Genomic DNA, 19,587 nt, shown 5'->3' on the forward strand with positions numbered 1-19,587 from the left:
AGAGATGCAAAAGTGAAAGCATGCCCAGGGAATAAAGAGATTTTAAAAAGCAAATGACCAGTAGTAGCTGAGCAGTGAAAGGGGTCTGTGAAGAATACTAAAAATCACTTGAGCAAGGGCTATTGGGAATCATTAGGGAAATGAGTGTCAATCTCACTCTCATCTCATGTCATATGAGTCTCGACACCCACACACTTAAAACTGGCAGTGCCTCATTGGCACTTGATCATAAGTGGTAAGTGTCTTTCTAGTAACGTTGTCAGTTTCCTGAAGATGGGAACTATGCTTTCTTTCTTTCTACCATTAGTTTTGGAAGCAAAGCAATTCAGGAAGTATTTGATTGAGGAGCTGGGAGGTGTTAGGAGACCAAATGGGTCAGACAACAGGAAAGGGTTTTGGAGTGACGATTTTGACTTGATTACCTGAACGAGGAATCCATACTCCAGAGTGGGAATGTTCTTGCAGTGACCACTGACCTGGTAAGAGTAAAAAGACAGACCCCATGAACCTCCTATGAAGCTGGGGCCTAGACAGACCTGACTCTTGCCCATCACCTAGGACTCTCCTAAAGCAGCTAAACCTTAGCTCAGAATCCCAAAGCTGGAAAGGAGACTTTTAGACATTTTTGCCAAAGGTGCTGGAAAAGGGCTTACCTATTCCTTAACCCTCCTTCAAAGTAGGTGGAATAGCTTAGTACAGCAGCTACAGTTAACTACAGTCCCACTCACAAACTAATAAAATCATACATGACTTCTCCTTGAGATTCCCATCTCCAGACTCTCTGCTTCATGGTCTATCAGAGAAGCTTGCCAGACAGTTTAGACGTAAGTTTTTTACTGTTAAAAAATGTGTTCCAGCTGGGAGTGGTGGCTCATGCCTGTAATCCCAGCACTTTGGGAGGCGAAGGCAGGTGGATCACTTGAGCTCAGGTTCAAGATTACCCTGGCCAACATGGCAAAAGCCCATCTTGACAAAAATATGAAAAATTAGCCAGTTGTGGCATGCGACTATAGTCCCAGCTACTCAACAGGCTGAGGTAGGAGGATCATTTGAGGCTGGGAGGCAGAGACTGCAGTGAGCAGAGATTACCATTGCCCTCCAGCCTGGATGACAGAGTGAGACCCTGTCTCAAAAAAAAAGAAGTGTTCCATTCTACTCACTCATGGTACCTACCTAGGTTTGATTTATGATGCCTAGACAACCATACCCCCACCCCATTTTGAGAAACTACACTCCCACATTTCCACTCCCAACCTCCTGATAGCCAAGTCAAACCCTCCTCTGCCCATGTACCAAAGGAGAGGTCCGTGCTGGGGGAGGGAGGCCCACGTGCTGAGGGCACAGGAGACCTGCCTGGGGGCTGGGAGGGTAGCCAAACACCTCCACTTTGGGGTTCTTCATGGTACAGGAGATGGAACGGTTCATGAGACGCCCAACCCGAAGCTCTGGTACACCTAGTTTGCCTTTCAGCATGGAGTCCTGTATGATAGGGAAACTGGGAGACCTGGAGAGAGAGAGCAAAGAGAAGTGATAAAACTGGGGATTTCATAGGAGCCCTACAGGGTACTGGAGATAAGTGAGCCCTAAGCCAAAAGTTCTAAACCAAAGAAAGACAAACTCATATCTGAGGAAAGTTGCATTGTATCTTAAACACTATTAAAACAAGTAGATCACACATATGAATTTAAATTTTTATGTCATCATCTGTGGGTTCTTCACATTGGGACACTGAGGGTGGGCAGACGCAGAGCATAGGTTATTATGTTTCTAAGCCAAGTATGGAATAATCCCTTGGAAAGGCTGCCTGTTTTTCTTACTGAGAGAGAGAGAAAAACAGAGAAAGAGAGAGAGATTAAGTGTTAAACACTGTGCTAGGCAAAAAGTAGCTGCATCCCAAACGGCCTAATACTGGCTATCTGACTGTCAACAATGATTCCTGGGAAGCCACAAATCTGGGTTTGTGTCTGCCTTAGGAAAATGTAGACCTGGGGTCAAAGAATGGAGCAATATTTATTTCCAGAAGCTAGCAAGGAATTACTGCCTGTTCTCTGACACCTTCCTCTTAGGATGGGGAAACGGATCAGGGCAAAAGAAAAGAAAGATGGAAGATTCAACCTACATTTCTCCAAATACATATCACGAGCTAGGTATTCTGTTTTACGTAAAGGATTAGGTATTAACATTGGGTAAGAGGTAGAAAGGTAAGGACACATAGGGAACAGGACCATGTGAGTGGTGTCAGTAGTTAAAGAGACAGAATTCAGGAAAGAGAGGGGACAGAAAAGTTTATGTAATCAAGAAGGTGGGGGGTGGGGGCTATCACAAGGTGTTTACAGATGATCAGCTTTAGGGAGCACTTACTTGGGGATGGGTGAAAAGATGCTGAGGCCAGCTCGGAACTTCTTGATAGTACCACTTGCCTTGAACCAACTGTGCCTCTTCTCCTGCTGGGTCTTCAAGAAATCGTTGCTCAGATGTTTCCATTGTTGAGATGTAAACATACCCAGGATCCTGAGGGATCAAAAAGAATGAGCTTAGGCAAGATGAGGCAGGGTCAAGAAGTAAGGACTAAGAGAGGCAAATAATCTAAAATTCAGACCCAGGGACTACAAAACTAGTTGTGGCAGGGAAATGTGTATATGAAGATCCCTTAAAATGATCTTAGTAAATAAAAAAATCACCACCCCAGAGCACCCCTTTACCCTAGAGGATACCTATCCTAATGGACCAGAAAAATTCTGAGATGCTTTGCCTTTAGAGGCAGATTTCAAAGGTGAGTCTTCGAAGGCTGCAAACCTTGAAATCTATTGCCAAGAATGACTATACTGTTGACAGGGAAACAGAAGTGGTAGGATGGAGGTGAGTACCACTTTGTTCCTTGTGAGTCATGAAGAAAGGGAGTAGGGACATAAGGGGTACTGACATTGAAAAATTATATTCCCAAATTTATGGTTTCCAATTTGAGCTACGCCCTTAGCTAGATTTGTCAATCCTTTCACTTGTCCTTGATCAGTTCTCTCTAGCATTACTCTAAGGTATTGTTCTAAATCCTTATTACCTTCTTTAAGTTACTAACTTCATCTACAACCAATAACCCCTCTTCTTTCTTAAGCCATCAGATATCAGTTCCCTTAATTTTCCAACCCTACTATAAAATCTATTTATATTTCCACCCTACCTCGATCCCTCCATTTTCTGGAGGTAAGGTGACCCTTCTACCTAAGATCAGTCCTTCGATTTGTGCTCTAGATCTCAGCCCTGACTTGCCTTTTTAGGGACCTTGATGTGTCAATCATTCCCCTTTCCTCTCAGTTCCTTTCCAAAAGTCAACAAAAAATGGCAACTTTCTGCACCTTAGTCTAGTTAACCTCTCCCTGTTGCTTTCCCATCCCCACCCAAATTTCTCAACCCATACTCATTGTTTCTATGTTGTTGCCAACCACTCACCTCTCAAATTTCTGTATTCTGGTTCCTACCTTCATCACTAAAATTGTTCTCATCCTGATGCTAAATCCAATGGAAACTCCCAGGTTCTTCCCTTATCTTCTCTGGCATCTGGCCCTCCTTGCAGAACCTGCCCTCCTTTGTCTTCTGTGCCACCTTTCTCTTCCTACATTACTCTGACTTACCTGCAGTGTTACTTCTTCCTCTGCCTACCGTGCTGGTTTCTTCGGGATTTTGTCTGACTGTTTAAGGGTATTTTGTCCTTGATCCTATCTTCTTTTCCCATTATCATGCCCTCCTTAGGCAATCTCATATTCACTGGCTGTAATTTCTTCCCACACGCACGGATGCATATCTTCAACCCTAACTTCTCCGGTAAGTAGCAAATTGACATTTCGGATAAGCATCTCCACCAGCATATCCAAAAGTTACTTTTAAATAACATGCCAAAAGTGGAACTAATTACCTATCCTCATCCTACAAAACTGCTCCCTTTTCATATCCCTATTTACATTGGTGGTATCACAATTTACCCATACATCTAGGTTGGAAACCTACACGTATTTTCCACTATTCTTTGGCCCTTATGGCTATATTCAATACATCTAAATCAGTCTTCAAGTCTTATTGACTTTATACCTCACAAATTTTTCTAATCTGTCTCTCATCTCCATTCTCACCTATAATCACACTTTAGCTCAGGCCTTTAGCATCTCTTGTCTTGACTTTTACAAAAGCAACCTATTACACTAGTTCTGGTCTCTTGTCTCATCCCCTCCTACCCATTTTGTACAATGCTACCAGAATGGTTTTTAAAAATTAATCTGACCATGTCACTTCTTTGCCTAAACCCTTCAATGTTCACACTGCCTACAGGATAAAAGTCCAAGACCCTCTCTAACTTGAACCCTTCCCTATTCTCTGGCTTTGGCTTCTACACCCCCAGCTTGTATTTTACCAGCAATATTTAACTACCTGAAGCTCCCTACACATATACTGCTTTATGTGACTAAGCCCCTGCAAATGTTATGCACCCTCAGAATCTGTCTACATGGACAACTCTTACCCATCTTTGAAAATTACTAATCATTGGCTGGGTGCAGTGGCTCACACCTATAATCCCAGCACTTTGGGAGGCTGAGGCAGGTGGATCACTTGAGGCCAGGAGTTCGGGACCAACCTGGCCAACATGGAGAAACCCCATCTCTACTAAAAATATAAAACTTAGCCAGGCATGGTGATGGGTGCCTGTAATCCCAGATACTTAAGAGGCTGAGGCACAAGAATCACTTGAACTCAGAAGGCAGAAGTTGTAGTAAGCCAAGATCATGCCACTGCACTCCAGCCTGGGTGAAAGCAAGACTCTGTCTCCAAAAAAAAAAAAAAAAGGAAATTATTAATCATCACCCTTTCAACAGACAGAGTCTCTCTTCAGTGTCCTTTCTAAACCTTACATATTCACCTGTATTAGAATATGTATCCAGTGGACTCTATTTGAAACTTCACTGAGAATGGAAAATATGCTTCATTTCTTTGTATACCAAATACTTAGCTTAATGCTCAACACATTCAATAAACTAAAATTAAATCCCTAGAGACTTACTCTGAAGAAACCACTAGAGAAATATGAATAGCATGACTCTGATTCCAGGGTAGTAAAAATGCTAAGTAGTGATGAGCCTCTTTTACCTCTAGAAAGTCTAAGGTTCTGACACCCAAGAACCATACACTCTCTCTCCACAACCTTAAATCTGGCTCCCTAAATTTATTTTAGCTTTTCCTGGGCATATTTCAGAAAGACATTTTTGGAAGGAGGTATTCCATCCAAGGCTCTGCCTGTCCATCCATACATTTCCATCTCTTTCCTTCCTTCACATGTCCATGACCAGAAAAGACCAAAGTTCTTACTTTTTCAACTGAAGACCCAGCCCAAATCCTTCCTTATTTGATGGCTGGAAAACCTCAATTGATGGTTCTGCAAAGAGAAGAGAAGGCTACTAGTAAGTATGTATCTCTTGACTTTCTGGAGTCCAAAGCTCAGGGGAAGAGCTTCTGTAAATTCTAAAGATCATAGCTGCTGGGTACTCTAAACAGTAATGGTGGAAGAAAAAAAACATCTGAAGCAGAAGGCAGATTCTAGAAGCTCTCATATGAATCTGAAATATCTTCAGTAGGATGTTGAGAAAAGGAGGAGAAAGAAATTTTATCTTGGAACCAAAGAAAACAATGTCATTAGGCAAGAAGGCCTTTAGGGAATGGTTATCAGGTGACAGGGGATGAAGACACCAATTACACGGGACTAAAGAGCCCCTACCAATAGCCTGCAGATTGAGCCCAAGGACCTTGTTCTTAATTTTTTTCTACCTTAGTTAACTTAGGGCTTTGGATTAGACCACACTCAGACCACCCACTTGCCCAAAGTCACTGCCTTTACCTGGTCCATCTAGGTACTGGGAGAGAGAAAATCGCAGCCTCAACACAATAGGTTCTGTCCGGAGGACCTTCCAGGCTGTAGAGACTTCCTCCTGAAAGAAGACGGGAAATAGTTTCCAGTTTAGCAACATACAGGAATGGACCTGAAATTTCCCCTATATGACACACACATGCACATGACAGTACACACCACTGTCTGCTGAAGGTCTAGGAAAGACAAAGATGAAGAATATATGCTCCAAATACAGCACTCGGGAACAAGACTCCTGGCCTACATGACAAATTCCACAAGTCCAGCTAGACATGTTGTTGGCAGGTACTAGCCCCACTTACATCGAGGAAGCTGATGTTGATGTGGAGGTCAATGTCCACGTCATCGATAGTTCCATATTCTCTACAGAGATACAGGTGACAACAGTCATTAAGGGAGAAAGAAGGGAATAGAAACTGAGGTGGAAAGAGAACTTAGCCTGGGGACAGGAGAAAGGGAAAAGTGGACAACAGTTTTGTACCTAGGGTCTTAGCTACAGCCTTACACCACTTACATGATCAGTGTCTTCTCCCAGGCCAAAAGCATTTCTTACCTGAAAGGTGAGACTACTGGCCCAGAGGGGTCTAGGATAAGAGGGAATTCCTAAGAAAAGTGGCCTTATTTCTCTACTCTCTACTGTCAGCCAAGCTCATTTATTCTGAGCATTTTCTATCATTAAGTTCATAATTTATCCCACTATCATATGATAAAAAGAAAAACCTCTAGCCTTTTAACAACTCAGAAAGAAGTGACTTGCTCCCCTGCCACCCCTGAAGCAGAGTCCCACCTGATGGATACAGAGTTCTCACTGTAGATCTCCTTCACGGCTTCAATGTCTGCATCAAGCTGTGGGTGTCGATACAGGTCAGCTGCACAGCTCCCCTGAGATAGCAGCAAAAATGGCGGTGGAGAGAGGTGGAAAAAGACGAGGGAAAGAGATAGATGATAAAAAGAATATGAAGAGACACCAGGAACAGGAGAAATCAGACAGTAATATAGGGGAAGTGAAAGCCACTTATGTGAAGGGGTTCTCAGTGGTGACCCTACCAAGGGATTTCATTAACAGAGGTCTGCATTTCATCACGACTTTAAAAAGGTTCAGCATACCAAATGTAGGCTTTTGCTTGGAGTTCACTTCCTTAAATCTCCAGCTTTTCCTCTCAGACCTTGACCAGGATACCTTCTATGACAACTCAGCATAGGCTGAAGTTACAGGTTTCCTAAGATTGGTTCTATATGAAGAGTATTCTGAGAGTCTGGGTATTTCTGCTCAGGGCTGTGCCTGGGTAGTGATGGCATTAAGCAATCGCTGGCAGAATAATCTTTTAAGATGTGACCCTAATGAATGAAACTACCCCCACTGGCTAGTGTTAAGAGTCAGAAAATAATTATGTCTAATTAAGAACATATGGGTAGTCTCCACATACAGAGGATGTAGTTTACTCTGGTGGAACAAGTATGATTCCAAAGAAAGAGCAAGGGCATGGGATCAGCTCTGACAAGACCATGCTCAGACCACACCAACATTATAACCTCATCTCATCTGTGCTCCAGAACCTCTTTCACTCCTGATGTATCCAAAGAGCAGCACACATCTAGACCATCCAACATGGGGGTCTTGGGAGATGGAACCTCACCTGAACTCCATAGAGAAATTCCTCTGATTCATTATCTCCCTCCGAGTCGTCATCATTCCAGAACTGGCCTTTGATGTCCTAGTGATGAGAAATAAGGATATCATGCTTTGTTAGGTCCCTATTATCCCATGGAAGCGGGTGGGATGATATGATGGGAAACAAATTCCCACAAAGATTGGGAAAAGACAGAATAACTGAAGCCCTGATCCCTTTACACCTTTCACCTCACCCTTTGGGAGAGTCTCAGTCTCTTCCTAATATGATCATATCCATAGACTAGCTCTTAATGGGACAGAGGAAAACATCTAGGGAATTTTGGCCTTCTGAAGTCTCAGCATGATGATTGAGAGGCTCTGGTAGCCAGTAGGAGAGAAATGCAAATAACTTCAATGTCAAGGTTGATTCCTAAGCATATCTCAGTTCCAGTACAAGCTGGCCTCTTCCAGGATCATTACCTAAGACAGTTCCCAAGCATACCTAAGCTCTCGTCTCATTATTTTCTTTCTATCCTTTAAAGTACTTAACTCTCCTCTCTCTCCCCAAGAAAACCCACCTACACAAACACACCAAGTAATACTGTTTCTGTGCCCCTTCCCTTTCCTTTAACTTCAAATAGCCACTCTATCTTCCACAAGGGTAGAAGGGAAAATACCAAGAAAGGGTGAGATCTGCACTTTGTCTCCTCCACCCTTTGAACAATCAGTTGGAGAGGTGGGCAGTCAGTTCTCACCATTGGGTCAGTGGGTCACACACACTCTCAGGTCAGTGCTAGGCAGCACCCCTCCATACCACCAGCCGAACCAAGGTCAACGAAATCGGCATTTAGGAGACCACAAAAGGAGGGAAAGTAGGGCACGATGTCAGGGACAACTGGAGATCTGTTGGGGATGGCAGGCTCTGCTGCTGTGGTGGTAACAAGTCACTGTCCTGTGGAAAGTAGAAAACAATGGGTTTCATCACCATTTAATAGCTGGGTGGTATATATACAGGCACACATATTTATGAATACGCTTTTCTTTTGAGACGGAGTTTCGCTCTTGTCACCCAGGCTGGAGTGCAATGGCGTGATTTTGGCTCACTGCAACCTTCACCTCCAGTGTTCAAGCAATTCTCATGCCTCAGTCTCCCAAGTAGCTAGGATTACAGGTGCCCGCCGCCATGCACAGCTAATTTTAATATTTTCAGCAGAGATGGGGTTTCACCATGTTGGTCAGGCTGGTCTCGAACTCCTGACCCCATGTGATCTACCGGCCTCGGCCTTCCAAATTGCTGGGAATACAGGCGTGGACCATTGCACCCGGCCATTAATACACTTTTATTATACATATACTTGCATATAAAAAGACATGCTTGTATGCATATACATGCACACTTGCACATGTAGTTCTTTATAGATAATGAAACACAAAAGCACTATATACAAGATATTGCTATTCTACTTAAACTGGAAAGCTGGGATTAGAGCAAGACCTTGCTCTAGCTCATCATGTTACAACTCCTAAAGCCAAAAGTGATGGTGGCAGGACAAGATGCTTATGTTTACTCTGTCCGTTAATTCTTCAGAGTACCAACTCACACCAGAGTTAAGCTTCAGAATCGGATTATTTCTAGACTCTTTATTCTTAGTTATTTCTCCATGTTGAGCCATTATCTCTCTTTAAACATCAGTATTACTAGCTATTATATGGCAATGATAGCTAACTTAAAAAGTCCTCAACGGCTGGGTGCAGTGGCTCACGCCTGTAATCCCAACACTTTGGGAGGCCAAGGTGGGCAGATCACCTGAGGTCAGGAGTTCAACACCAGCCTGACCAATGTGGTGAAACCCTGTCTCTACTAAAAATACAGCTACTCAGGAGGGTGAGGCAGGAGAATCGCTTGAATCCAGGAGGCGGAGGTTGCAGTGAGCCGAGATCGCGCCATTGCACTCCAGCCTGGGCAACAAGAGCAAACACTCTTGTCTCAAAACAAAAAGTCCTCAACAACAACACTGAACATCTTTTGCCAGTTATGATCTCAGTTGTCATTGCCAAAATAATGCCCTAGAGTCAGCTTGGAACCTGCTTCCCAAATAAAAATGCAATAATTATCCCAAAAAATGCTTAGAAAAACACTTAATCCAGAGCCCTTTCATATACAGTTCCCTGCTTGCTTCTAATCTCACAGACTCCTAATCCTATACCAGCAACTTTTAGCCCCACTAAAGCCTCCACATATAGCAGAAAAACAAAACAAAAAACTCATCTGTGAAATTATGAAGGCTTTAATGGCTGAAGATGGCAAATGAAGATGGCAAAGTTATCCTAAGAGCAGGCTAAAAAAGCTTTCTGCTGATCTCTAGACCAGCAAGTCACTAGCTCTGCATATATCTCATTTGAAAACACTCCAACCTCAAATAGAGGTGTTCTTGGTCTCTAATACAGTTCTTCTTCTTCTTCTTCTTCTTCTTCTTCTTCTTTTTGTTTTCTGACAGAGTTTTGCTGTGTCGCCCAGGCTGGAGAGCAATGGCGCGATCTTGGCTCACTGCAACCTCCGCCTCCCGGCTTCAAGCAATTCTGTCTCGGCCTCCCAAGTAGCTGGGATTACAGGTGCCAGCCACCACGCCCAGCTAATTTTTGTATTTTTAGTAGAGACAGGGGTTTCACCAGGTTGGCCAGGCTGGTCTCCAACTCCTGACCTCAGGTGATCCACCCACCTTGGCCTCCCAAAGTGTTGGGATTACAGGCGTGAGCCACTGTGCCTGGGTGGTCTCTAATAAAGTTCTACTGAATGTCACGTTTCCAGATTAGTGATTCTCTGACTGGGGTTGGTGGACCTGTAGCATCAGTATCATCTAGGAACTTGTTAGAAATGCAAATTCTCAGACTCCTTCTAAGAACTAGTGAATTAGAAACTACAGAAATGGCCAGGCACTGAGGCTCACGCCTGCAATCCTAGCACTTTGGGAGGCCCAGGTGGGCAGGTCACCTGAGGTCAGGAGTTCAAGACCAGCATGGCCAACATGGTGAAACCCCGTCTCTACTAAAAATAAAAAAATTAGCCGGGCATGGTGGTGCACACCTGTATTCCCAGCTACTCGGGAGGCTGAAGCAGGAGAATCGTTTGACCCGAGGAGGCAGAGGTTGCAGCAAGCCGAAACTGCGCAAAAAAGAAAGAAATTCCAGAAACTGGACCCAGTAATCTGTGTTTTAACACACCCTCCAAGTTGTTCTGATGCATAAAATTTGAGAACCACTGTTCCAGTTCTAGATCCTTGTGTGTTCTAAGGACCTGTGGTTCATTCCTTAGATACCAACTTAAATCTGGTAACTAAGCCAGGATGGGAACAAAAGGCACAATGCCAGAGCAGAGCCAGCATAGGAGTCTTCCAGCCGATAGTGTTGCCTGATCTCTCAGAAACAACATGCAAAAGGAAAGTATAACTGAAGTTCTTAGAGATGGAATGACCTGATCACTGAGATTTGTTTTAAAATACTACCCTGGCACACACACATAAAAAAAGGAGGGAGGATAATAGATGAAATAAATATAGCAAATAGCAAAATGTTGATTACCAATGAAGCTAAGTGACGTACATGAGGGTTTTCTGGTAATCCCTACCTCCCTACTTTTGTGTAAAGTTGAAAAGTTTCAAAATAAAAAGTTAAAAAAAAAATCAGAAGCTACTCTAATGGACTCTCCTCAGAGTCAACTCTAAATGTTAACAGGAAGATTAACCAAGGCTCTACAATTGCCTCATTTTGCTGTTTGCTGTTCTTCAAACTCACCAAGCATATTCCCATCATATTCCCAAGCATATTCCCACCACAGGGCCTTTGTCCCTGCTGTTTCCCTTTCTCGGAATGCTTTCCACCCATATATCCACATGGCTTGTTCCTTCACTCTTCCAGATCTCTGCTCAAAGGCCACCTTGACCATCCTATTTATTGAAACAGCAACAACTCAACACCCACATACTAGCACTCTCTATTTCCCTTCCCAGCTTTATTTTTTTCCACTTACCATGTTCTAACACATGAAATGTTTATCAGAATATACACTCTGGTGGCAGAGGCTTTGACTGTTTTCAGTCTACAATCTTAGTCCCTTAAAACATTTCTTGAATGAGTGAATGAATGAATGAACCCTCTGCTGGATACTGAAGTCTAATGGGAGATATATACAATAACCTACATGTTTCTACACACAGACAAAAATCACACAAAAAATGATTTTAAAAACCAAAACTTCATTCACCTTCAAGAGTAGCTGAGAACCAGAATGTGAAGATCTTGGGGTGAGGTTCGTGAGATTTGAAAATAAACAGTCAAGTGCTGATCTGGATGATCACAGAGAAGTAAAGAGGGAGGCACTAAATGTCCAGCCTGGGTTGCCCTGGCGTGAGGGGTAGGATGATGGCAGCGTTAGGCCAGAAATGCCAACTTTTCACGGTCTTTGTCGCTGCAGAAGTCAAGAAAAATTTAGCCTCTTTCCAAGGGCTGTTGCTGCTTGGTTTCTGTTGCTATCACAAGGAGAAAAAGGTAGTTGAGAGGGAGATCGTCTCGTTCAAGGAAGAGACAGTTCAGAGATTACCAGCTTTTTCAAACCAGGCTGCTTTAGTGAAAGGGACTTGCTCCCTCTCCTCTCAATGCCCTTTCCTCTGGAGAGATGGAAAGTGGATTTAAAAGGTGAAGAGTTGGAAAAGGAAGGTGATGGGTCATGGAATTCACAGAATCACAGACACGTTTTAAAAAACAAGCTGGAAAGGTGGCCTAATTCAAAGCTTTCATATTACACACAGAATACTTAGACCTATAGAGGTTGAGCAATTTGCTTAAGGTTAGGAGTACAGAAGGACTGGGATGTAAAGACATTGGACAGGTCCTAATTACATCTAATCTTCACGTGGTGTGCTTATAATTGAGTTGTTCATGAATTAAGCAAGAAAGACCTATCTGATTTATCTAAATGAGGTAAAGAATGGGACCTTACAAAAGAAGTTGGGCCAAAAACAAGATTATATGATGAGTGTCCAGAGAAGGTGTTAAACTCAGCAACTAATATAGAACGCTTTATGAATTTCCACGGGAATAAGTCAAATGTAAACGAGCAAGTCTGGATCACAAACGTCTTTCCCTAGGCCATGGGCGCTTCTCTGGGTGTGACAACTTCATGTCTAGTCAAAGCAGCTTCAGAGCTCAACGTTAAAAATGGGGGTTGGGCTCCCGGCTTTGTGGTCCTGGAAGAGGTTACCCCACTCCATCCCGTGTGCTCCCTTCTCAGGACTAGGCCACTAAACAAAGACTACTACGAAGAATCACTGAGGGGCGATTCCCGCAAGGCAGCGCTATCTCGGGCACCCAGTAAGGAGAGAGGACAGGGCTGCCCCCACCCCGCGAAAACTCTCTGGTACCCGTGCTTCCAGGACAGGCCCTGAGGCCTCTCCCGGTGAAGCAGTTACACCGGTTCTCCGGGGCTCCCCTGAAGACCCCAAAAACACTCAACACCTGCCTCCCCAGGGAAGACGCTCTGTGCCCGATCTATGCCGCTCGGTCGCCGGGCCTGAGAAGCCTGTCCAGCCTAGGAGGGACCCTCGGAACCTCCCGGTCCAAGCCCCTCACTTCGTCCACCCCTGCGGAGGCGGGGCGAACCCCGCACCCTTCCCGCGGCCCGGTCGCACCGCCCCGTGCCCGTGGTGGCGGCCCCACAGGCCAGCCTCGCGAGTACTCACGGCGACCCCGGGCCGCGCGCGGCCGCAGCCGACGGGACGAGCGGCCCGGGACGCCCCGCGGGGGCGGAGCGGCAGACCAAGGGGCGGGGGCCGGGCCTGGCGGGCGAGGTCGCACACCCCACGCCTCGCCGTTCCGTCACGGGCGCGCTCAGCCACTCTGCGCACGCTCGCGCGGTGACACCATGGCACGTGGCCCGCTCCTAACCAACAGCCTGACGGCCCGCTCCAGGGCGCGCCTCAGCCGCCGACGCCAGCCCTGGGACGCCTGCGCGACGGTCGCTAGTCGGGAAGGGGCGCGGATCGGGGGTGGCGCCTGCGCCGTGGGTCGGGGAGGCAGTGGAGAAGGAAGAGGGACTCCGGGGGCGTGCGGGGAACCTTCCAAAGGAGAATGCTTGCATTTAGCGCCCCGTGTGGTTGGGAGGAACGAGCAGGGAGGGCAACCCAGATTGCTTGTAGGCTGGGAGTCCCCTCGCTGGAGGCTGGGGCTGGCAGGTAGAGACTGAGGGAAGTCCTGAGGCCCTGCTGACTGCTGGATTCTCTGGTTGGATAGTGGAAGTCGAACACCTCGGGCTTTAAAAAATTCTGACATTTAACTTATTTGTTCCCCAGTAGCTGCAGCGTGATGGAAAGCACCCTAGCCTTCTAGTCAATCTGGGTCTGAAGCTTAGGTTTGGCACTTATTGATGGTGCAGCCTTAAACAATGACTTTGACTTTGTGAGTCTGATTTCTCCTCTTTGAGGTGGAGACAGTAATACGTGTTTCTTGGAGCCGTTGTGGTAAGGATGAACTGAGATAGTGTTACGTTGAACCGTATGAAATTGCTATTTTTGTAGTTTCTAAACAGTCCAATACCTTCAATTTCATACGATTCCAACTAAGCCATGTCAAGTAACCAGCAGAGTACCTGGGACTAGGAAGTAGTCCATACATGGAAGCTGTAATTGTGGTTATTATGGTTATTAACCCTAGAAATGGCCAGACCTCCTTCATCCTTATCAGTCTTGGGGCTTCCACGTGACCCTCTTTTCCATCAGCACTAATGGAAAAAGGCTTATCTTAGACCTACTCTGTTTCCTCACTCCCTCTTTGTAGCTGGACACAGTACACACAAAGAAGGCTTTGGCTCTGAATGATATAAACATGTCATGTCTATCCCTCCTAAGCTGGTCTCAGAAGTTTCCCAGTTAACTTTTTGTTGTTGGTTGATTTACATTTGCACATTCTCAGCCTCTCCTTTCTAACTCCTTTCCCTTTTGATGTCCCCTCTGCTCACCTTGCCACTCAGCCTGGGCCGCAACACTGTCTCAGTATGAGTTTGTTACACCTATTGCTTATAGTAACTGAAAAAAGTGAGGGATCAGTATAGCCTCGGTTTCAGAGTGCAGAAGTTCAGAGTAGTAGGGGAAGGAGTCGGGCTTGCTCTCTAAAACAACTCACCATCAAGGGCCCCATAATAGCTTTTGAGAACCAAGTGTGTATGGGAGTGTTGGAACATAAGCAGTGTGCCCATGAGTGACAAGTCCAACTCCAGTATTCAATAACCTTTAGAATTCCCCATTCCCAGCATACCACCAGCTCTTCTATATCATGAATCTCAGCCACCTCATAGTTTATCAGTATCTTCCAGGCTTCACCTGTTTTCCTACTTAGTCCAGATCCTTGGTCAGTCACTTTTAATCACATTTTTGTTAATATGCTTGCACTGACTCTGTAAAAATCACACCCCTGGTCATGCCAGCTATCTACCTTCTCTACTCTCCCGTCCTAAACCAGGATAAAGGACGTCACCGAATCCTGCACACTTAAGTGGACACCATCTAGGTTAGTTTAGCCCATGAACCCTATTCTGTGGGAATTATAGTTTCCACACCCACACTATGGATCCACAGGCCCCAGGGCCATGTTCATCTTATGTGACCCCTAGCACTGTAGCTGCAGTTTATTGAACTGTGAGTGGATTCCTGATCTAAGCTGTGTGAAGCAGATGTTCTCCTGAAAATCTGGGATTAGAGCTAACATTATGATTCTAACTGGACTGGTTTCTTAAGCAAAAGAGACATAGACTTAGGAGCTATGGTACCTCCCACCTACTATGATGAATGAGAAAAGGAAAAAAGACCATCTGGGGACACAGAATGAAGCATGGAGAGGCAGAGACCAGAAATGGTGAGACTACTGTCTGCTTCCTGGCAGCTTCCCAGGCACCCCCCGTTTCTTCTTCTTTTTTTTTTTTTTTTTTTTTTGACAGGGTGTCACTCACTCTGTTACTCAGGCTGGAGTACAGTGGTGTCATCATAGCTTACTGCAGCCTCCAAGGCTCAAGTATGCACTAACATATCTGGCTAATTAATTTTGTGTGTGTGTGTGTGTGTGTGTGTGTGTGTGGAGATGGGGTCTCCCTGTGTTGCAGAGGTTGATCTTGAACTCCTGAGCCCAAGCAGTCCTTCATCTTGTCCTCCCAAAGTGCTGGGATTACAGGTGTGAGCCACCACACCCTGCCCCAGGCACTTTCTGAGGCCCTCTGATCTTGGGGGACTAGGAGTCAGTTTTTATCTAGAATAAATGGCTTAAGCTAACTTAATGTGCGCTCAGTACAGAGCTCCTATAAATTCACTGTCTCCTCATCAGAGCCCTCAGTGTACCCAGCAACCCTTCCACATGTCAGCCTCTCCCACCATCCCCCATTCTGCTTCACAGAAAAAATAAAGGCTATGGGTGCCAGCTACTTGGGTGGCTGAGGCAGGAGGATCTCTGGAGCCCAGGAGTTCAAGGCTACAGTGAACTGTGGTTATGGCACTGCACTCCAGCCTCAGCAATGGAACGAGAGACTCCCCATCTCTTTTAAAAAAATAAAAGGCCATGGGGGAACTGCCTCAATTTTCTGTCCCCTCCAAACATTTGAATCTCTCCCATCCTTTCTGTTTCAGAAATGGCAAGGTCTGTCTTCAAATACAAAGTTAATCCTTTCACTGTGATCTATATTTCATTCCTTTTTGCCTCTTTGGGAAATTTGCTCCTTCACTTATCTCTTTCTTTCATTTATATTCAACTTTTTCCTCTCCCTTACTCTTTGATCTCAGTATATAAACTTGATCAACTAGCCCAACCTTAAAAAGAAAATCCAATTTGAATCCTATATGCCATGCTACTGATTTTTCTTGCCTCCAACCAAGCTTCTAGGAGTAGGCTATACTCTCCCTCTCCACTTCCTTGTCTTCAGTTGTTCCTTAAATCTGGTGTCATCTGACCTCTCCCCAAAATTTCTACTGAAAATACTTTCACCAAAGTGCCACAGGACTTACAAATGGACAAATCCATTGGGAATTTTCAGGCTTAATTTATATGACCACACAGTGTCATTTGGCATTGTCAATCGTCTTGCCCCTGCAATCGACCGCATGGTATCATTTGGCATCGTCGATCATCCTGCCCCTGCAGCCCTTTCCTCTGTTGGCTCTTATGGGCTACACTCTTCCAGTTTCTTGCTACACCTCACATGACTCCTTCGTAGTATCCTTATTATACTCCCTTTCCTTCATTCCCTACTTAAGTATAAAAGCAGCTCAGCCCATGCCCATTTCTCCTGTTACTCTTCCTGGTGGCCTCCGTGGCCACTTGAATGAGATCTTGATAATTCGGAGTTGCCCAGAAACAGAATCTCCTTCTTATGCTACAAGTCTTAGAAGTAAGCAGAGCCTATCTTTCATGACAGACAGTATAAAGGTTGGATCTTTGCTTTCCCAGCTCTCTAGCTAAGACAGAGGCATGTGGCCTCGGCCTGGCCAAGCATCTTCCAGAAATGTAGATTCTGGAGTGATTCAGAGAAATAGAATCATAGAGAATTCATGCCAGTGGCAATGGTGACAGGAGAGCAGGGTCAGCTTTACCCCATGCCCAGGGACTCTCGTGGTGTGGGTACTGGTAGTGGTGACATCCCATGTCCAATAATGATGACAGCAGCAGTGGTCTTGTGGGACTGGTTCTGGCTTCTGACTTTGGCCTGTGCTCTGGTGGACTGGCCTCTCATTGTTCCTGCCTATTTTCCAAGCTTGGGTCTTTTGCCTGGCAATCCCGTGACCCACCTAGTGCCCTTTCAACAAATGGCTCGTTTAAATCCACCTAGTGACACACAGTTATAGACTGGAACTCCCAAGTCTATATTTCCATCCTGTACTACTGCTTCTGCTGCTGCTGCTTCTCTCCTTCTCCTTCTCCTTCTCCTTCTCCTCTCCTTCTCCTTCTCCTTCTCCTTCTTCTTCTTCTTCTTCCTCTTCTCCTCCTCCTCCTCCTCCTCTTCTTTTTTTTTTTTTTTGACGGAGTCTCACTCTGTTGCCAGGCTGGAGTGCGGTGGTGTGATCTCTGCTCACTGCAACCTCTGCCTCCCAGGTTAAAGCAATTCTCCTGCCTCAGCCTCCTGAGTAGCTGGGACTATAGACGCACGCCACCACACCTGGCTAATTTTTGTATTTTTAGTAGAGACGGGATTTCACCATGTTGGCTAGAATGGTCTCAATCTCTTAACCTTGTGATCCACCCGCCTCGGCCTCCCAAAGTGTTGGGATTACAGGCGTGAGCCACCATGCCCAGCCTCCATCCTGTACTTCTTGAGTTTCAAGTTGACTTTGGTCAAGTTGTCTTTTGGACAACTCCACTTGGATGTCACATAGGCAAACATCTTCTCACTGTATTTCTTTCATGTTCCTAACTTAGTAAATCTCACCTGTGACTTATTCAGACTGAACCCTGAGAAGAAAGCATCTTAGACTTCTCCCAGCCTCATTTAAATGGAACCAATTTTACCTCATAAACATTCTAAATTTTACATCTTAATACATCTTCTTCTTCCTTTTCTTTTTTTCCAAACTCTGACCTCCTGCCCTCTAGCTGCCTAAAAGCACAGAGACTCTGAAGGCAGAACAGGTCACAAGCCTGGGTCTAGCTTTTCCCAAGGGATATCTTAGGTGCTCAGCAGAAAATGCAAGAGACTAAAAAGAAAGTCTGTGGAATGGGCCTCAGCCTCCTGGGGAGTAGTAGACAGAGTCTCACTATGTGGCCCAGGCTGGTCTCAAACTCTTGGCCTAAAGTTATCCTCCCACCTCGACCCCCCAAAGTGCTAGGATTACAAGTGTGAGCAAATTAATACATCCTTTTTTTTTTTTTTTGAGACGGAGTCTCGCTCTGTCGCCCAGGCTGAAGTGCAGTGGCCGGATCTCAGCTCACTGCAAGCTCCGCCTCCCGGGTTCCCGCCATTCTCCTGCCTCAGCCTCCCTAGTAGCTGGGACTACAGGCGCCCGCCACCTCGCCTGGCTAGTTTTTTGTATTTTTTAGTAGAGACGTGGTTTCACCGTGTTAGCCAGGTTGGTCTCGATCTCCCGACCTCGTGATCCGCCCGTCTCGGCCTCCCAAAGTGCTGGGATTACAGGCTTGAGCCACCACGCCCGGCAAATTAATACATCTTAAATCAATCCCTCCTTTATATTCCTATTCCTCCCTACCAGAACTATTGCATTTGCCTCCTAATAGACTCCTTATCCAGTATCTATTCCTCCAATCTATTCTCCACTTAGCTGCTTAGGGGATCTTTCTAGAACTCAATCTGATCACGTCACTCCTCTATTAAACCCTTCAATGGGCCGGGCCTTTTATTTTATTTTAATAAAATAAAATAAAAATAAAACCCTTCAATGTCTCTCTACTACTCTCAGGATAAATACACCCTTTCTATAGATATGACCCTATTGGACTCTTACCACCCCCTCACATGCATCCTACACTCCAGCCTGGCCAGATTATACATTCTTATAGGCCATGCAGGACATACTTTTTTGTTTTTGTTTTTGTTTTTGCTTTTTTTTGTTGTTGTTGTTGTTTTTTTGAGATGGAGTTTTGCTCTTGTTGCCCAGGCTGGAGTGCAATGGTGTGATCTCGGCTCACTGCAACCTCTACCTCCTGGGTTCAAGTGATTCTCTTGCCTCAGCCTCTTAAGTAGCTGGGATTACAGGCATGAGCCACCACGCCCGGCTAATTTTGTATTTTTATTGGAGACAGGGTTTCTCCATGTTGGTCAGGCTGGTCTCGAACCCCCGACCTCAGGTGATCCGTCCGCCTCAGCAATCCCAAAGTGCTGTTATTACAGGTGTGAGCTACCGCGCCCGGACGCATACTTTTATACTTTGTAAGTATTGGTACTTAGTGGGGCTGACAATCACAATGCTACCTCCTGCCCCTTCTACTCCACACAAATGGATGCATGACCCATCAGGTCAGGCAAAGGACTCCATCATCCTGACCAAAGTGATTAGTTCAGGTGTGGGTTTGTGACCTAAGCAAA

At 45.3% G+C, this 19,587-nt stretch overlaps 1 protein-coding gene across 50 annotated transcripts in view; it reads right to left on the minus strand.

Annotated features, from left to right (window-relative positions):
- Window positions 1-13,414, minus strand: part of PARP6 (poly(ADP-ribose) polymerase family member 6) — a 31,683-nt gene extending 18,269 nt beyond the window's left edge. For 4 of the 50 annotated variants that reach the window (XR_013395724.1, XR_013395719.1, XM_077939739.1 and 1 more), the window contains exons 1-12: window positions 13,036-13,414; window positions 11,782-12,046; window positions 10,606-10,683; window positions 8,276-8,472; window positions 7,546-7,623; window positions 6,696-6,790; window positions 6,211-6,271; window positions 5,879-5,969; window positions 5,353-5,419; window positions 2,362-2,511; window positions 1,294-1,504; window positions 423-476 (exon numbers count right to left, since the gene is read on the minus strand). Coding sequence is in view for 37 of the 50 variants with exons in the window: in XM_077939739.1 (XP_077795865.1) it covers window positions 423-476; window positions 1,294-1,504; window positions 2,362-2,511; window positions 5,353-5,419; window positions 5,879-5,969; window positions 6,211-6,271; window positions 6,696-6,790; window positions 7,546-7,623; window positions 8,276-8,278 (810 nt within the window). In the remaining 13 variants the exon portion in view is untranslated. Of the gene's footprint in view, window positions 1-422; window positions 477-1,293; window positions 1,505-2,361; window positions 2,512-5,352; window positions 5,420-5,878; window positions 5,970-6,210; window positions 6,272-6,695; window positions 6,791-7,545; window positions 7,624-8,275; window positions 8,473-10,605; window positions 10,684-11,781 lie in introns of all 50 variants that reach the window. The other 46 variants (XR_003731306.2, XR_013395717.1, XM_015142659.3 and 43 more) reach the window with 20 other exon arrangements.
- Window positions 13,415-19,587: the final 6,173 nt, after the last annotated feature.

Source organism: Macaca mulatta, chromosome 7 (genome assembly GCF_049350105.2).
Source record: "Macaca mulatta isolate MMU2019108-1 chromosome 7, T2T-MMU8v2.0, whole genome shotgun sequence".
NCBI classification, from domain to species: domain Eukaryota; kingdom Metazoa; phylum Chordata; class Mammalia; order Primates; family Cercopithecidae; genus Macaca; species Macaca mulatta.